Source organism: Lutjanus erythropterus, chromosome 20 (genome assembly GCF_056507025.1).
Source record: "Lutjanus erythropterus isolate fLutEry1 chromosome 20, fLutEry1.hap2, whole genome shotgun sequence".
NCBI classification, from domain to species: domain Eukaryota; kingdom Metazoa; phylum Chordata; class Actinopteri; order Lutjaniformes; family Lutjanidae; genus Lutjanus; species Lutjanus erythropterus.
This window is the reverse complement of record NC_139336.1, coordinates 21394907-21414445: the sequence shown is the minus strand read 5'-3', so window position 1 is coordinate 21414445 and position 19539 is coordinate 21394907. Positions and strand designations below refer to the sequence as shown.

Here is a 19539-nt window from a genome sequence, read left to right as displayed (position 1 = left end):
ATTCCAGTCAAAATGATCACAATATGTTTTTTGTTTTTTTTTACATATTGTACAGCCCTAATTGCTATGACAGTCTTTTACAAACATTCATATTCTCCTCAGGATTAATTGCAGTAATATTGGCAATCCACTTTTCTCTCATGGTATCATCAGGTCAAAAGTGTCCAATATGTATGACCAAATACCTGCAAAACTAACTGCTGTCAACCTCAGCTGTAATCTCTATAAACAGATATCTGCAGCACAAACATTTGTTTGTGGACACAAACTGTTTAGTAGTATTGACCAACCATGTTTGAGTGGGCTTTGGTTGCATGCAGGTAAAAAGTCTGTGTGGAGAGAAAACAGTGGCAGAATGCAAATCTTATAACCAAAATCTAACCATTTAGATTTTTACTATCTGATTTTAAAATTTATCTGCAGTCATATGCAGATGTCTGTTTATGGAAACTAGAACAAGTGCCTCTTTCTTTTCATTTCTGTCTCAAATTGCTCATTGGACTGTAAAGAATACTGAAACATACTGAAGAGTAAAGTCTTGGCCTTGTTATCTTGATATTCACTGGCTACACCAGAACCACCAAAATATTATCTGTTGCTCCCAGAGACTAAACTGTCATCAGAAAACAGCTGATGGCATCTGAGATCGCTACAGCTGAAATGTTAGAAATTTAAGATTCACACAGAATAAATATTAAAAGTGAAATATTAAACCAGTGGTTTCTAACCTTTTTGCCATGTGACGCCTCATGCTAAAAGTATCTTGTAAGGCTCTTCTCAAGTTTCAGATTTATGAGTTGTTAGTAGATCTACCAAAGAGACATTTCCCCTCCAAACTTCTCAAATAATTTCACTTAAACAACTATTTGAAGCCCAAAAAGGGGGGAAAAAAATACCTAATATTTTAACCCCAACAAAGCAAAGAGAAAAGTCTAAAAAAGATTATTATTTCAATTTGTAATTGCACTATGTAATTTCTATTTTTATGTCTGTGAAGCAATTTGTAACCCTGTTTTGAAAAGTGATATATAAATAAAGTTTCTTCTTCTAATTTATTATAACAAGTGATACAAATTTGTGTGTTAAAATTTGTTTTATGCCAGGTGGAAATTTGTTTTATTCTTCTTCTCTACTGCATTGATCGTGAGTCACATTGGCCACTTTACTGCAGAACCAGTACTTTTTCGTGTCCAAGTTTTTATTTTATTTTCCACAAGGTTTGCAAGCGTTGCCTACACCAACAAATTACTCAAACTACCTCTGTCAGTAAAGGTATACCAAGGAATAGATAAAAATGCAAATAAATAAAACAGATGATAATAAATTACACAAAGAAACAGTGCTTTTTGTAAAGTTTTACTAATGTATGTACTTCACTAGTGATTTTAACGTGAAGCACAGCTGAGCTGCTAACATGGCTGTAGACTCTTGTTAATCTCTTGTAAATGTGTGACTTTTATAATAGTTAAATTAAAATGAACTATACTGAAACCATTCACTCACACATGTATCTGAGGGTCTGTGTGACCTACATTTGCAGCCGCGGCACACAAAGTGTTAAGTTGACTGAGGGTTGATCAGGGTAAAGTTTCTTGGTCCTCGACCTGAGGGCGTGCCAACGCGCCTGTCAGTGCAAAAGTGGGATATTTGTAACTACACGGTGCAGTGCAGGGGTTCACTGAGGTGCAGGGGGGCAGGTTATGCTTTGACTTATAGTTCCTTTATAGTTTTTAAAATATTACCTCAGTCATGTCGCGGATATTAAACCTGATCAACTCTCAGTTGCGGAGAGATTTAACCGCGTGTCGAGGCATCGCGCGTCTTCCTGAAAGGACCATCAGCTGCACGACAAGAAAACATGCTGAGCAGAGGTGAGGTGATCGATTTAGTGTTCACGTTAGCTTCATGAAACACGCTTTGGTCGTGCAGTTTGTCATAAATGAGGGTATAAATAGCTACAATCAACGATCGGTGCGTGAAATGTGCGTAAAGCTGCACAGATGATCGATCCATGCAACAAGACTTTATGCAGAGTTTTTCCAAGTCAGCATAGTTTCATGGTGGATCTGCATCATGTAACACATGTTCAACATGCAGACTTCAATGTGGCATGTCTGGTTGCATGTGTGACAGCAGTTTCAAGTTGTTGCACACTGTAAACACACAGCTGAGGTGCATGTTGGAGCTGTGATTAGTCGACTAATCAATGAGAAGTTGATCGTTTTGAGTCATTTTTTGAGATACAATCTCCAAATTCTCTGATTTCAGTAGAAATGTGAATACTTTCTGGTTTCTTTTAAGACTGGAGCGATACCCTTATCTCCTGATTCAATACTATCATGACACTTGGGTGCTGATTTGATATTTATTGCGATTCTACAAATACTGCGAAGATTTATTGTAGTTTTTGTTTGCTTTGTTAACACTAGACAACAAAACAAAAGTTGAATCATACACAAACCAAATCATACAGAGACTGCACACCATGACCGATATTTCCAAAAACAATGCACATCACAGCAGTCAGCCTGTCTGACTTATATTTCAGGAACATCATTGCAATACTGCATATAAAATTTGTCAATAAAATACTTGTCAAATTAAAACTTTAGTTGTTCCTGCTCATCAGTCTAGTGCCATACGGAAATAATAAATAAAAAAGATGTTAGACCAAAATTAACAGAGCCCCAGAGCCTTTAAATTAACATCCTTCACATTCACAATTGAGCTTGAAATTTAAATTGTGCAGTTTAAGTTTTGAACCTTTGAGTAGGTGCTACTTATTTACATATATACAAAATCAATACAGGAATAATAAAATAAAGAATCACATTACTTAAGAGAATTTTTTTTTTTTCTCAGACCCTGAGGTTTTTTTTAGTCCTTTCTGACAGTGGTTCTCAACGTGGGGGTCAGGAACCCCAAGGGGGTCACAAGACACTTTCTGTGGATCACCAGATGGTTGTGAAGAATAAAATAAAATAACATATTGTGGAAAGTTGGGTTGCTTCCAATTAAATATTTTCCTAATCAACTAGTAGCCATCAATTCGAGCCAGTAGTCAACTAGTCGTTGCACAGTTATGATATTAATTGAATTATTTAAATATATATATTTTGGGGCATAAATGGAGCCGCCTGTTAAATGCTAACAGTTAGTGATAATGAGTCTGAATGTGTCTGAACAACCATCAGGAAACTGAACATTATGGGAAACAAAGTTTTTCACATTTCTTTTGACAACTATGATCATTATATTTGATTAAGAGAGAAAATGATTGACCGATTAATCATGAATATAAATAGTCTTGCCTTTCCTTCTGTCTTTCAGTAATGCATCATCAGTGTTGGGAAAGAGGTTGAAAGACACCGCAGAGACTGTCGTCATTGGCGGTGGATGTGTGGGGGTCAGCTTGGCGTATCACCTCGCCAAAGCTGGCATGAAGGATGTGGTGCTGCTGGAGAAGACTGAGCTGACGGCTGGATCCACCTGGCACGCTGTACGTCTGACAAAGTCCACTTTTTTATGACGAAGAAGACTCTGCTAGTCTGAAGGGTCCTAAAGTTCATGAATGTGAAGGTGGACAAAGGTTGTAAATGGCTATTTGTCATGGAAGACCCTGGTGGTCTGTGTCACGTAGACTGGGCTGCAACAACAAAGATGAATTTATTAATATAAGATTAGTTTTAAACAGAGTTTAGCTAAAATAAGCTTGCTAACCCAAACAACAACAACACAACATTGTTTACTAGTTAGCTAAAACATTAATTAGCCTACTCATGGAGCTCAGCACATTATTTTCCTCAGTTCATCTCAAAGTTAATACTGAATCAAAGTTTAATTTGAGGGTTTTTTGGCACAACAGAATTAAATTTAATTCTAGGTTTAGAGTGACAACTAAATTAATATTTACGAGAGGTTTAAATTGAATCTTTCTCAATTTTAAGCAAGTTTAAAAGTTTGGGGCATCATAAAATAAAGTCAAACCATGTACCAAGTTAAACCATTGGGTTCAAAACTTAATCCTTGGTTGGTGCAACTCAGTATCTTTGCGTCACCATACCACAATCCTTCTATCAACATTGTTTCTCAATCTATCTTTTTTGCTCATGAAATGTCAAAAAGTAGAAAAATATGCCCGAAGTGACATTTTAAAATGGATAATTCGGGTTATTTGAAGTATTCATCCATAGTCAGTGCAAACCAAACCAAAGTGTATTTCATTCTCTATCATTTATGACAAAGAAAGGCTTTGAATCCCCACAATTTAGAAGCCACAACTAAAATATATTTAGCATTTTTGCTTGAAAAATGAGTTTGAACTAATTTACCAATTGTTTCAGCCCTATTTCCTTTAATTTTTAACTTCTTCCTAATCATCTTTGTTTGCTTGGCAGTTGTAAAACATGGATTCGCAACATGTCAACATGTTTCTTTTTGTTTTGTTTTTTATTTGCTATTTTTGTAATTATCCAAAAATATGTCAGTCAGACATTTTTTACTGTCAGATATTATCCCAACTGGCCACCAAGGCTTTAATTCTACTAGGAAATGTAAAGCACTAGTATTGAGCGGTTCTTCCTCGACAGCCTCGTTTAGTTTAGGTGTTTACAGCCAGCTCTCTCATTCAGTCATCTCGTCGTATCCATCGAGTGCAGCTGTTATAAGTTTGTCAAGGCGTCTGAGGTCTTGACCCACTTACTCTTTCCTCGCAAGCACTTTACTGTAATTCTATTAATACACATTTGACATGTCAGAAGGGGACTTTCTCTTATTCAGTTACTCTCTTCATCGTGGGTCTGGGCTGGAGACTTTCCCAGTGTGCACTGGGTGAGAGGCACGTTGGACAAGTTGCTAGAGAGACTGCAACTAAGGAGTATTTTTATTATCAATTAATCCACGGATTATTTTCTCAGTTAATAGTTTAGTCTATAAAATGTAAAAAATCCTTATCACAATAGTTTGAGAGCCCAAAGTGATGTTTTCAAGTTGCTTCTTTTGTCCAACCATCAGTCCAGAACCCAAAGACTCTTCATTTACTGTCATAAATGACAAAGAAAAGCAGCATATCCTCACAGTGAAGAAGCTGAAAGCAAATGTTTGACATTTTTGATTGGAAAATGACTGAAATTATTTACTTTAGATGCCGTGTGTTTTGGCTGTGAGAGGGAACTGAAACACCTGCAGGAAACTTACAGATAAGGGGAGATTAACACACACAGCCATGCTGTCTGAAGTGTAGACATAAAGAAGAATTTGACACGCTACCATCTATGTATCTTTATTAATTATAGTCAGTTTAAAGGTAAGAGGCTGTGATGAACCTGGTAAAAGGAACATTTGCACAAAATTGTGTCATTAAAAAGTTATTAGTCATACATGAATTTGCTAATACAGGTAGACACCCTGAACAAAGACAGTCTGAAGTAAAAACAAATTATCCCAATTAGTTTTTCATTCACAGCGTTTTATTATGGAATTGTTTAGAGATGTGTTAAAATGCTTGGACCGGGTATTGAAGCTGCTATAATCAATACTGATATATTTACAGTGGATTAAATGACTATGTGTAATGTGACAGGGATCAGTCTTAGTGACAAACCCACAAAAAATCGTCACCTGACACCCACAACCCACAACCTTACTCTTTTGGTTCACTGTCATTAGTGTTGTTTCCAGATGCAACCAGCATCTTTTTTTTTTTCAGCAAAAGAGCTCTGACAAAGTTAGGAATCACTAGTAAACACTGTAAATCATTTAGCAGCTAAAAAGCCAGATATTTGTTAGAGGAGTTGTCCCTGTGAAAGATCTTGTATTAGTGCCCATTTCAACCTAAACCATGATCTTTACTTAATCATAACTAAGAGTTTTTTGTTGCTGAACAAAAGAAAAAGTGCAGTCACTTTGGGGTTGGGACTTGTATCGCTCAACATTTATGATTGTTGAACATGAGACATTTTATTTCAACCACCGTTGTTTTTTGTTAACTCTGGTTCAAGACATCAACATGGAGTTACACAAGAAAGCATATGTCAGATGGACCGATGCTGAAGTCCAGGCCTTTGTCGTGTAGTTGCGCCCAAAAATCACTTGTAAAAACAGCTATTACTTTTTCATAGTTTTTTTTTTTATGGTCCCCCAAAAACTGTTAGTGCAGCTTTAAGTTGGAGTGAGTGTTTTGTATTTTCTCATCATGTGTCATGGTTAATTGTTGTTTTTTCTTTTTGTATTTCAGGCTGGTTTGACAACATATTATCATCCAGGCATCAACGTGAAGAAAGTCCACTATGACAGTATTAAATTATATGAGAGCCTGGAGGCTGAAACTGGACAGGTGACGCGTCTCGCTCATCTTTCATGACTTTGATGTGTGTGTGAGGTGTATATCTGTGGTCATATGTCATTCGTATTGTCATTTCTCTGCAGGCCGTGGGCTTTCATCAGCCCGGCAGTGTCCGAATTGCTTCAACACCGGCTCGCGTGGATGAGATGAGATACCAGATGACCCGCACGCATTGGCATGTGACGCCGCAGTATTTAATCGGACCAGAGAAAGTCCACGAACTTTTCCCTTTGCTCAATATAGACAAGGTCTGTACGAACCATGACAACATTCTGCACTTTAATGTCATCAACTGAAACGTGAATTTGGAAATAGATCAAGAATCACTTGCTCATTATGGATAACGGTGAATATTTTGTTGTTACATGAAGGTTTCTCTATGTTTTCAGGTGTTGGCAGGTCTGTACACCCCGGGAGATGGCCACATTGACCCGTACTCTCTGACAATGGCTCTGGCTGCTGGTGCTCGTATGTACGGTGCCCAAATATACAACTCAGCTCCGGTCACTGCGCTCAACCCAACCTCTGACGGCAAGTGGGACGTACAGACTAATCACGGAACTATCCGCGCAAATCGCATTGTCAACGCAACAGGTTCGTACATGAAGGTTTACATTCCAAATGCACATAAAACAGAATTACACAGAAATGTCTCGTGCGTCTTTCAGAAACATGGAAAATTTAGATGTTTCTTATTTGATCTTTGGTGAAATTACAGGCAAGAACAGCAGTTAAAAGTTCAGTTTATGCATCCGTGTCTGCTTTCAGTCATGTTTTTCAGATTTGCAACATGTAGAGAGTGCATTAAAGGGATAGTTTGGATTTTTTGAAGTGAGATTGTATGAGGTTCTTATCCATAGTCAGTGTATCACCTACAGTAGGTGGCGGTCGACATCCTTCCTGTTTGCCACCTGCACTCCTGCTATTTCTCCAAACTGGGGGCATGTCGACCACCATCTACTGGAGGAAATACACTGGCTCATGCAACCCCTCTTGAAAAAATAGAACTATCCCTTTTAACATGCACTTTGTTTTGGGCTTGGTGGTGTTTCACAAGGCGTTTAAAAGTTTGGATACTTTCTTATTACTACATGAAACACGTCACTTTTAAAATAAACACAAGTAAGGCGAATTTTACTTTGTTGTCCTTTGAGGTGGTAAATTTTAATCACATTTCCTGCTAACACATAGAACAGTGGAAAAGTGTCATGAACTCAACTCAACTGCAATGTTTCTCATCATTTCTGCTGATTAGGACACAGTTCAGGCACATCCTGCAGTCTCTGCTGTATTAATGATGTTATCTGGAGACACTCTGTAACCTTTGCCCACACAGACCGCTCACTGCTTGCAGAGTTCAGCGAAACAAGCTTTTGGCTTGAACTGGGTCATACCAGTTCTGGGGGGATTTTGTTGGCAAAGACTTCTTTCATCCCTGCTGCTGTTGCTTGTTTATTTGGCACGGTTCAGGAATTTGCTTCAGTCTCTCCTCTGTCTGTAGAGGAGGTTGTGTAACATGTATCTATGTATATAGGTCATTCAGATTTTCCTTAGTCACATTTTCTCTGCGGGAACAGTCAGGTTAGCAACTGCTGTTCAGACCTAAAAAATATTGTAAAATTCATGTGACAACGTGTCAGCATTCATTCAGATTGCATGTTTAAAGGGATCATTTGGATTATGTGATGTAGGGTTGTATGAGGTATGCATCAATAGTATGGATAACATGGAAGTTAAGTAACAGTTAAACAAGATGCACGTAAAGAAACAACAACATAATTTTAAATGCACGCTGTATTTAGTACATTTTCATTAGACAGACTTTTCCAATGGGAAACCACTGATATAGAAGCTAAATATTGATCTTTCTCACTCAACCAAACTCCATTGGTGAAATTGGTAATTTTACCTTGCAGAACACAGGAGTTGCTGCTTTACCTCTGCCTCTCCATTGGTTAGTTTGTTTGTGTTACTGTGTGATGTTTTAAAACTTTAGTTCGGATTCAACAACGTCACACAGTAACACAAACATACACTAAGGCAGCGGTAGACCAGCCACCCCTTTTTCTGTTGAGTTAAAATGACTGATTTTGGCAATGGAGTTTTGTTGGTTTGAAGAGACCGATATTTAGCATGTAGTACAGTGGTATAACTTGTACATGTAGACCGTGGATTATGTCCACTTATTTCAACCTTTACCAAAAATAAGTCATAAGTTGAAGGATGGACAAGTAAGTGGATAATTACAACATTTACAAAAAAATGTTTTTCTCTTAATGACATGACTTGGTTGTGAACTTCATGATATAAATGTTAATTAACATTTTTATGAATCATATACTAATATTGGTTAATAATCTAATTAGCAAATAAATCTTTAATAAATGTAATAAGAGACATTTGTTAACATTACTCAAAGGGACAGTTCATCCCAAAATCAACAATATCTACATTTCCCCCTTGCCTGTAGAGCTGTTTATCTATCCAGATTTTTTGATGCGAGCTGCATAGTTTACTTTCTTTTTGCAGTAGATTCTACTGCAACTCATACCAAAAAAATCTAGATGGATAAAAAGCACTAAAGGCCAGAGAAAAAGTGCATTTTGTGTTGCTGCAATGCAAAAACTTTGTCCTTTAAAATGTTCTAGGGCACACACAAGCGTTAAATTGGAAATTGCATCATAAATATCTTGCAGAACAGACGTTCTCTAACTCATTCAAATCTTTCTGCTTCATATATTTTCCCTAAATGTGCACATTCTGTACTCTGGTTGAAGCCAGTTAATGTTTTGGGCCGTTGGCCTTTTGCCTTCACTGTGTCCGGCAGCCAATCCAAACAGGCCAATAGTTCAGATTTCGTCCAATCTTGAGGCAGCAGCACATGCACTCCTCCTGTCCTGACACACAGTTTGCAGCATTTTCTTGCTTTCTGTCTCCAGGGACTGACATGTCAAACACACCTGGTTATCTGTTTGTATGAACTGCTTTCCCACAGTAAGCAAAGTTAACATTTTCAGGTCAGATCTGCCATTATGGAGTGGGTAAATGTAGTCCTTTGCAGGTACTTGTGCAGAATTAAGGTCACTTTTGTATGTGGAGTTTGTTTGTGTGGTTTGAAGATTAACAACAGATGCTGCGTCTTTGCCGGCTGCAGGACTAACTCCTGCAGGAAAGCAGCTAGTTTAAAGTCTCAACCCTGAAAATCCCACATAGCAAGAAAACAACTCCCCACAAACAGTAGCAATCTCAGTCTTTTTTTTGGTGCATTCTGCTCACATTATTGTTTTAAACTCATTACCCTAAGTGGCTGTTTTTGAGGTTGCATAACACCAACCATCTTTAGTTAAACTTTCTCTCCCTGCTTCTTCTAGGCCTTTTTTTTTTTTTTTTTAAAAAACCCATAATTTATCTCTCCTGATCTCTACTGCCGACCCACTTAGTCTCGTCCAAAACCTAAACCACTCCTTTCGTCCAGCTAACATCTCCCTCCCCTTTCTCATTTTCACAAACTCAAACCCATTGTTGAAGCTCAAACTTTGGGGTGATCTGGAGCGTAGTCTTTACCCCATCTTCCCTATAGAGTTAACCTCACTGACTGATGAGACCCTAAATGAAGGTCAGAGGTCATGCTCCTGGGAATGTCACTCCATAGGATCAGTTTCAATATATTAGTCTTGTGACCAGGAGGAGGAAGGCAATGTGTTGACCAACTCAACCGTTGAGTTACCATTACTTTTAATTACTTTAATAATTTTCTTACATTATTAGCTATTTATTTCAACCATTTTTATTAATTACTATTATCTAACTCCGTTTTCAATGGAGTTGAAACAGTTGATGCATTACTTAGTATTTCAACTGTTTATCCATTACGGTTGGTTTAAAGGTTTAAAAGGTTGTTTTACCTCTGTGAGCTTGTTGACCTCATTCATCACTATTTCTGGGTAACCCAGTGAATCGGCCCTGTTTGCAGGCATCTGGTAAACATGTTCCTTTGCAGCTCCTGCCTAAACTGCCAGGGACCTTATCATTTGTGTATACACCCCAACCCCATCCCTCACCATTAGATAAAGTTCACATATGGAGCACATACAGAATAAATTTAGGAGGTGGAATGTTAATTGGCTGCAGACTTCCACATAATTAATCAAATTTACTACACCATTTGAAGTATAATTGATTTCAAGTGGTGGTTTATTTAAATTGAGGTTGAATTTTTAGATCAGTGTTTATAAGAGTCACTCTTGCAACACATAAGATAACAGAGATCAGCAGTTTTCAGTGCTCTAACAGGCTCTGGCCTGCAGGTCACAGCAGCTAAACTGGCACAAGGTCCACATTGATCTTTGGTAAGTGTCCTGTTTGCGGACTCAAAACACAGCATGTTTGTTGTGTGGCTCTCATGCTGTCATTAGCATTATTTTCATCCACAGCAGTCCACTGTTTGTATTGAAAAACCTCTAAAAACCCAATGTACAGTACCTGCCCAGCACCAGTGGGAGCACAGAGATGGTTAGCAACTCGCTGGTGAATGACGACAACTGCTAAAGGGTGACTTATTTCCCCCAGGAGTTGGTGGAGACCAAAACAGACCTGAAAGAAGAATGAACGTTTACCTCGGGTCACCAGAATCACATCTTCAAATGAATGCTAATGTTGCTCTTATGTGCTGGATAGTTTTCACCGTGATCATGTCTAATGTCCCTGATAACTTGACATGGATGAAATAAACTGATCTTATGTTGTAGACATGAATAGGGCACTGCTACATCCTGCAAAACCACGCCCATCTGGGTGAAATAACATTTATTTAATCCTGTTGAAAACCACCACATAAAATGCATTCTGTTTAGGAGGAAAAAAATAATTCCCTGTTCCTACCAAATGGTGAAAGAGGGGCGTCGAAGGGGGCGTAACTTTTTACATACAACAGAGTCATTCATCAAACTTTGTGTGTCCTCCAGGAAACATAAACCCTTTATTATAGGGCAATAAAACGTGGAGCCTATGGAGAACATACTGTAACAGATGGGTACACTGGGAGCAGGCCAGCTTTACAGAATCATCATAATTACATCATTCAGAGTGAACAACGTTGGTATTTTGGTAAATTTTAATAAAAACACAAACACTACTGAGCGTGCCAGCTTTATCTTCGTAGTTGATATAATACCATTTATCTGTCTGGTTTTCAGGTTTCTGGGCCCGGGAGGTGGGCAAGATGATTGGGTTCGAACACCCGACAATCCCAGTGCATCACCAGTACGTAGTGACGGCCACAGTACCAGAGGTGAAGGCTCTGAAGAAGGAGCTGGCGGTCATCAGGGACCTGGAGGGCTCCTACTACCTGCGTCAGGAGAGAGACGGCCTGCTATTTGGCCCGTATGAAAAGATGGAGAAGATGAAGCTGCAGGACTCGTGGGTCAGAGAGGGAGTTCCTCCAGGTCTGTCTGCCAAGATTTGTCTATCCACAGAAACAGGACAGGTGTACATGTGTATTTATGGCAAGGCACAGGTCATTTGACAGAGGCACCATTCACCCCATTGATCTCAGTGTTGCATCAAAATGATGTTGAATGTCACATTGTGTTTTCTGTCTTGCTTCCTGTGTGGCTGCTGCAGGTTTCGGTAAGGAGCTGTTTGAGTCGGACCTTGACAGGATAATGGAGCATGTTGAGATGGCCATGGACATGGTCCCGGTGCTAAAGAAAGCTGACATCATCAACATTGTTTCTGGACCAATCACATACACCCCTGACCTCCTGCCCATGGTTGGACCACACCAAGGAGTTCGCAACTACTGGACTGCCATTGGCTTTGGGTATGTGTGTGTGGGGGGGGGGGGGTTTGGTGTTTCCTACATTTCAAGAGGGCTGATTTATAACGTTCAAAGCTTGGACTATTTTCAGGTATGGAGTCATCCACGCTGGTGGAATTGGAAAGTTCCTGAGTGACTGGATCACAAATGGAGAACCTCCTTACGACCTGATTGAATGTGACCCCAACCGCTATGGCAAATGGGCAGACGTGCCTTTCATGTGTGCCAAAGCACGAGAATCTTATGGCTTCAACAATGTAGGTAAGAAGAACAAAAGACAATAGGACTTTCATTCATAATACACGTCATGCTCAGGGTGGGAAGCTTAAATGATTTATCAAAAGGATGTTGTACTGCTGTGTTTCCGGTTTCACGATATATAACATATGGAATCTGAGTATTGTTATAATTTAATCAGCACCTAAAAAGACAATGGATGGTGAAAATCTGGGCCATATTTCGGGATAAAAGTGAAGTATTCACTAATGTTAGCTGTTGTCTAACTCTCCTTTTAGTGTCACTTAACTCGTTGTTGTGTTCTCCCCAGTCGGTTACCCCAAGGAGGAGCGTTTCGCCGGTCGACCAACCCACCGGACAAGCGGCCTGTACGAGCTGCTGAAGAACAAAGGGTCCATGGGCTTTCACGCTGGCTGGGAACAACCTCACTGGTTCTACAAACCTGGAGATGATGTTGAATACAAGTAAGGCATCCATCCAGAGTCTGAAATATTACATTAACAAGCATTCTTTTTACATTTAATCCCTATATTTGAACACAAATATATATACTTTCCACTCCTTAGATTTTCAGAACAGTCTTGTTAGTTTAGTTTTAATTCATTTGATTGAAATTATTTTGATTTTAAGTCATTGTACACTGCCTTCCCACCATCAAGACTAATTTCAACAACAAACTCCCCACTGGTCGGTTAGAACAGAAGAAGCCTCTTGGATGAGAGGCGAAACGTCTTCAAGAACCCAAGCAAGTTCATTTTCTTATGAATACTTATGAATTCCATGACCTGGATGACTGAGAGTCTTAAACTACGATTAAGACGCAACAAGATGAAAACAGTGTATCAAGATGATAAAATAAGAAGATGAGACAGACAAGCAAGGGAGGCTTAACTGGAGAAAGGGTGAGCTCTATTTATCGTTGCACAGAAACAGCCAGTAGAAATATCTTTCAGAGCTGCTTTTTACTTTTATACTTTGAGTACATTTCAAAGGATCTTCTTTTTACTTTTACTTGACCAAAGAAGTTGTATTTGTCCTTCTAATTTACTTGACAAGTACCTGTATTTCTACTTGAGTGCAGAATGTGTGTACTTGGCAAGACACCAACCTCAACAATAGCAGCCACATCGAGAAGTAAACATCTGAACAAAATGTTCTGCTAACTGTTTCGTAACTGTTTTTAATTTAATTGCTAACTGCTGCAGCAGCCCTCCAATTAGCCACACCACATTTACTTTCCTGTTTTACTATACAACGCCCTCTCATCATCACTGTGGAGAAAGACAGAGAATATAGCGATGGTTGTTGAGATAGTACAAACCAATGCGTAAAGAAAGAAGTTCTAATAGTGTCTGGTGGAGATGTATGCGTGTCAGAATAAATGTTTGAGAACACGATGTTCTTTGGAGGTATACAGTAGAGCATAAACATGTGTTCTCATGCAGAGATCCCTGCCAACCCTTTCTGTTAGATAGTGCAGAGACGAGCTCACCACACATCGTTTAACAGCTCCCTTTACTCTAAGCAGCAGCACAAGAGAACCATTTAGATACCGTGCTAAAAAAAAAAACAAAAAAACAAGACAGCTGCTAGCATTCAACAACACATGCACATAGCTGTCCATAAGTGCATTGGACACAACTTCCTCCTGTGCAGGATATGGGTTTTTAATTATGCACCATGACATTATTTAAAAACCACACTGTCATAGATTTATTTAGATAATCCGGCGAGTGTTTGGAGTCTTGCCATGAATGTTGGATTCAGCTGGCCTTCTCTGTGGCTGCATACTTGGCTCATATGTGTGACACGGAGGTTTCAGCCGCAGTCGTAGTCTCGTTATGTAACTTTCTTTCCCCGGCTTTTGCTGCATTGTATTTTTGCTGGCATGGCTCTGGGAATGTCAAAGTCTTAGATATCTCTCTCTATATATGGTGATCCCCTTGACTTTTTGTCTAGTGCCACCATGAGGTTAACATTTGTGGCTTTGAGTGAAATGTTGACAACTGTTTGATGGATTGCCATGAAATTTGGTCCAGCAGCCGTTCTCAAGAACTGGGACAAATCATGTCCTACCAAAAAAAAACTTTGAAAATTATAAATGCCAAAACTAATTCAATTTTTTGGTGTAAATGCATTCATTCATTTCATTTAGGTTTCATTTAGGTGTTATCGGAGCAGAGAGCAAAAAAGGACAATGCTCAGACATTATACTTTGACATTATGTAATGAAACCAATAAAACCAGGCCAGTAAATAAAAATTGTGGACGAAAATTTGATATTCATTAAAAAGACAGAGTCCGATATAAAGCGTTAATGGATTTTCGTGTTGTGCTCAGGCCCAGTTTCCGACGCACCAACTGGTTCGGACCAGTTGGCAGAGAGTGTAAGCTGGTGATGGAGAGGGTGGGAGTGATCGACCTGACGCCTTTTGGCAAGTTCATCGTGAAGGGGAAGGACTCTCAGAAGCTGCTGGACCGCCTGTTTGCTAACACCATGCCCAAGGTAGAACAACATGTACCTTCCATTAACATCAGTACTGTGAACTGTTTGCCTGCAGTTCGAAATTGAAATCCAGTGAAGACTGATGCATTATAGTACTGTAACATCATCTAACTGTTCCTCTTCTTTCTTTTAAAAGCACTTCAGTGCTTTGAAACGACTCACTGTCCGTTGACTGGTGTGATTTCAGGTGGGTCTGACTAACATCAGCCACATGTTGACACCCGCTGGGAGAGTCTTTGCTGAGGTCACCATCACCCAGCTGACACCAGGAGAGTTCCTGCTCATCACAGGCTCAGGATCAGAGGGTCACGACCTCAGGTGAAACGCACACACATGCTTGATCTCACCAGACAAGCAGTAGCTAATGTAGTAGATTTGTTTGCTTTTATACTCCTGCATGATACCTCCTTCAGCGATGACGCAAGCAGAACATAAAGGTAGTCGATGAGCCTACAGAGAATAACCACCTGAATCTGCTGCTCCCCCCAGCTTCATAGAGCTCTATAGCAGAGCTAGATCGAATTTCATTTTATAGCCTGTTTTGGTTCACTCTCATCGCTTGTCTTGCGTCACTGTCAGCCATAGCCGGCAGCTGTTTTGAGGGAAAATGCTCTCATTGCTCTTTGAAGACTCACTGTATACTGCCTGCTCTGCACCAAGCAGCAGAGAGATGCAGTTCAGGTCACATACACTTCCTTCGGGAGCTGGTGGAGGCCAAAAACGGAGCTAAAAGAAAGTGACTATTAGATGATCAGATGGCCAGAGGCATGACTCCAAATCAGTAAATCTAAATGTTGCTCCATAACAATTTCTAGTGACGATTCCCAGTATATGTATATGAATATGTAATTTACCACACCTGTAAGGAGGCGGAAAAGCTTGAAAATGTTCCTTGAAAAGATGTAGGAACCCTGATCTATCCAATCATCATGACTTGTTTCCTCTGCCCCTAAGTGGCAAAAAGAAATCTGTTACTAAATTTAAAATTCTGCAGTTGGATGTTTCTTGCCGAAATACACCTTGGGAGTTTTAGTTATTGTCTTATGCCATTTTATATATATGCAGGTTTTTTTTTAAACATGCATAAACCTGCTTAAGCTATTGATTCCTTTCTCATTGTCAGTAAACAAGTTAACCTTTTTTTTTTTTTTTATCTAATCTGTAAATACCCATGACTACTGCAGAGTCCTTTTGCACAGTAATGCCAGATGTTACTGGATGTTACTGGGTTTTTTGTCTGGTGTAAAAAGCAGCTTTAGATGATGTGTTAATGTACATGGGCTTGTACCTTTGACTTTTTTTTTTAAAACAAGGAACTAGATATTTTCTAACTCAGCCATTATTCAGTTGGCAGAGTTTCATGTCCATCCAACCTGTAAAAGTGCTCCATGTCAGTTACCTAATATCATCTATAGAGAAAATTAATGAAACATTTCCTTCTGGTACTGGGGAGTCCAGTAACTCAAGGGTTCAAGGAATTTATTTTTAATTTGTCATTTGCATTCAAATGCCACTAGTACATTTTCACTGACTAAAATATAACTAACTAAAAATATACACAAAATATCCAGTTTTGATGCAGAATTTTCATACATCTGAGCAGAATGACACAATCGCCACATGCACAGAATTCCTCTGTCCTCAGTCACTCCCCCTGACACAAGCTGTGCTGACTTAAACTTTCTCACCGTCTGGCTGTATATGGCAGAAACCTAAAACTGTTGAGCAGCTGTTAACACGACGCCCCTGCGTTTGCTCCAATCAGGAGGCAGTATGTTAATGCATTAATCTACATTCTCAGTGTGGAGCCAACACTTTACCACATCCTGATGGAGGCGAGGACTATTTAATGCTATGTAGCGGCATCTGGTGGAGACGAGAACAGAGTACAGATGAAGAGTTCAAGGAGTTCACGTCACCCTGTGGGACCCGTGGCTGAGATGTGGCAAAATGTGAAATACATAGTGTGATAAAGAAGATAAAGGTGCCATGTGGAATTTTCTTGCAAACAAATGCAAGTTTACATGCAGTGTTACCACTAAAATGCTGCTTCGTGTTAAGGTCTTGCCTTCCTCGTTAAAGGGATAGTTTAGATTATTTGACTATGGATAAGTGCCTCATACAATCTGACTTCAGTGTATTACCTACAATAGATGGTGGGTTGACGTGTCCCCAATTTGGAGAAGCAAAAAGGAATGCCAGCCACCTAAAAAAAACAAACTATATCTGTTTAAGTATCCTAATGACATAAAAAGTGACAGGTGACAGATTTCTTTCACCTTTTTCTTTTTTTTTCTTTGGCACATCCCCGTATATGTTGGTGAATTAACGCCACCAGAGATGTTATAATGATGGAATATTAGAATTTCCTTTTCGCCTGCTTCAGGTTTTTCTCTGTGGATTTGACTTCAGGTGGATCGAGGCAGAAGCTGCAGATGGTGGATACGACGTCGACATCAGCAATGTAACAGAGGATATCGGCGTTCTGGGTGTCGCTGGACCAAACTCGCGCAAAGTTCTTCAGAAACTGACACAGGAGGATTTGAGCGATGCTGGATTCAAATTTCTCCACTGCAAGTCCATCCAGTTGGCCGGCACTCCTATCCGAGCCATCAGGATCTCCTACACAGGTAGTGCTGCACACTTTGTGAGATTACTGTGCATGCTGTTCTTTTGTCTAACAGAGTCTGTCTTACTATGTTAAAATAAAACAAACAGAGTCTTAAGCACTTCATAATTATTTTTATGGCTCCGCTGGTCAGTCATGGCTGCTGCGGGAGGCTTTGTGTTTTCAGTTGTTGTGTCAGACATGTTATTTTTCAGTGCTGAGTATATCTTAATGCACTCTGTGTTGATGCTCTATATGTGTGTGTGTTTAGGTGAGCTTGGGTGGGAGTTGTACATCCCCCAGAAGAACATGGCTGCTGTGTACCAAGCCATTATGGAAGCAGGAAAAGATGAAGGCATTGACAATTTCGGCACCTACGCCATGAACTCCCTCAGACTGGAGAAGGGCTTCAGAGGCTGGGGAGCTGAGGTACACACGTGGGATTTAAAGGAATAATTTGTCACTTTGGGAAATACCTTTATTTATGTTACTGCAGATAGTTAAATGAGAAAATTGATGCTGCTCTCATTTCTGTCTGTTAAATGTAAGGCCACAGCCATCAGCTGGTTAGCTTAGCATTAAGATACAGAAGCAGGGGAAATGGTGAGCTGTTTCTCTCTGTTTTCAGTCTTTATGCTAAGCTAAGCTGCTGCCTGCATCATATTCACCTTACAGACATGAGAGAAGTTTCTAACTCTTGGCAAGAAAGAAAATAACGTTGAACTATTCCTTTAAGTAGGACAGAGTGACTCTTTGTTGATGACTTGTCTGCGTTTACAGATGAACTGTGACACCAACCCTCTGGAGGCTGGATTGGATTATTTCATCAAACTGAACAAGGTAACCAGCAATCTGATGTTTGCTCATTTGTGCTGCATCCAGTTAGGACGTGCTCTGAAACGCTCACAGCTGGGCATTTTCAGCAGGGAAAAAAGCACCTCGGTGGACACAGCTGCTAACTGTTTATATGCAAGTTCCCAGGATTTATTCTCTCTATGAATAAATTCTGAATAAACACCGTTTGTGTCTGTGTTTGTCCAGCCTGCTGATTTTATTGGCAAAGCAGCACTTCAGGAGATCAAAGCCAAAGGTCTGAGGAGGAAGTTGTCCTACATCACCCTGGATACAGATGACATCGACCCTGAAGGCAACGAGACTGTGTGGTACAACGGCAAGGTGAGCCACAGAAAAAAAACTTTTGTTTTATTTTATTTTATTTTATTTTATTTTAGTTTGTTTCATACTATTTTGTTTTGTTATGCCTTATTTTATTTTTGTGCTTATTCTCACTCAGCCGCTGTCCCTTCATGTTTCTCCTCAGGTGGTCGGCAACACGACATCCGGCGCCTACAGCTACAGCACCCAGCAGAGCCTGGCGTTCGCCTACCTGCCTCTGGACCTGTGCTCTGTGGGCCAAAAGGTGGAGGTGGAACTGCTGGGTAGAAAATACCCCGCCATGGTCATCCAGGAGCCTTTAGTCCTCACCGAACCCACGAGGACCCGGCTGCAGAAGAAAGCAAAGGGCAAAGCATAAAACGCAGACTGTCCACGATCAGTTTCTCACCAGCTAATGAAGAACGATTTCACTGTGATACATAAGTGAGAGTCTTATATTGAAAAAAATATATGCATAGTACCGAACTGTTTGTATGCAAAATTAAAGGGATGGTTCAGATTATTTGAAGTGGGCTTGTATGAGGTACTTATCCATAGTCTTTGTATTACCTACAATAGATGGTGATCGACAAACCTCCAGTTTGGAGAAGCAGCAGGAGTTCTGCCACTTAATAAAAGACTGCCTAAAAAAATTAAATATCAGTTTAAATTTAAGCTACATTTAGAATATTTTCAATTTTTCAAATATCACATTGGCAAAATCGTTTATTTTGCCTCACAGAACGCAGAAGTTTCTGGTCTACTACTGACTCAATTGGTTAGTTTGTTTGTGTTACTGTGTGACTCGGATGTTTTAAAATTTTAGTTTGGGTTCACTGAAGTTACACAATAACTCAAACAAAGTTATCGAT

The 19539-nt window shown here is 39.6% G+C and overlaps 1 protein-coding gene across 1 annotated transcript; it reads left to right on the top strand.

Annotated features, from left to right (window-relative positions):
* The first annotated feature begins 1622 nt into the window (after positions 1 to 1622).
* On the top strand, positions 1623 to 19221 carry dmgdh (dimethylglycine dehydrogenase). The gene is made up of 16 exons (XM_084746275.1): positions 1623 to 1871; positions 3331 to 3499; positions 6236 to 6334; positions 6427 to 6591; positions 6733 to 6937; positions 11539 to 11787; positions 11966 to 12164; positions 12253 to 12422; positions 12709 to 12862; positions 14739 to 14904; positions 15092 to 15222; positions 17317 to 17534; positions 17784 to 17941; positions 18293 to 18352; positions 18554 to 18688; positions 18834 to 19221. The coding sequence occupies exons 1-16, from the start codon at positions 1750 to 1752 to the stop codon at positions 19044 to 19046; spliced, it is 2613 nt and encodes an 870-aa protein (XP_084602401.1). The 5' UTR covers positions 1623 to 1749; the 3' UTR covers positions 19047 to 19221.
* The last annotated feature ends 318 nt before the right edge of the window (positions 19222 to 19539 follow it).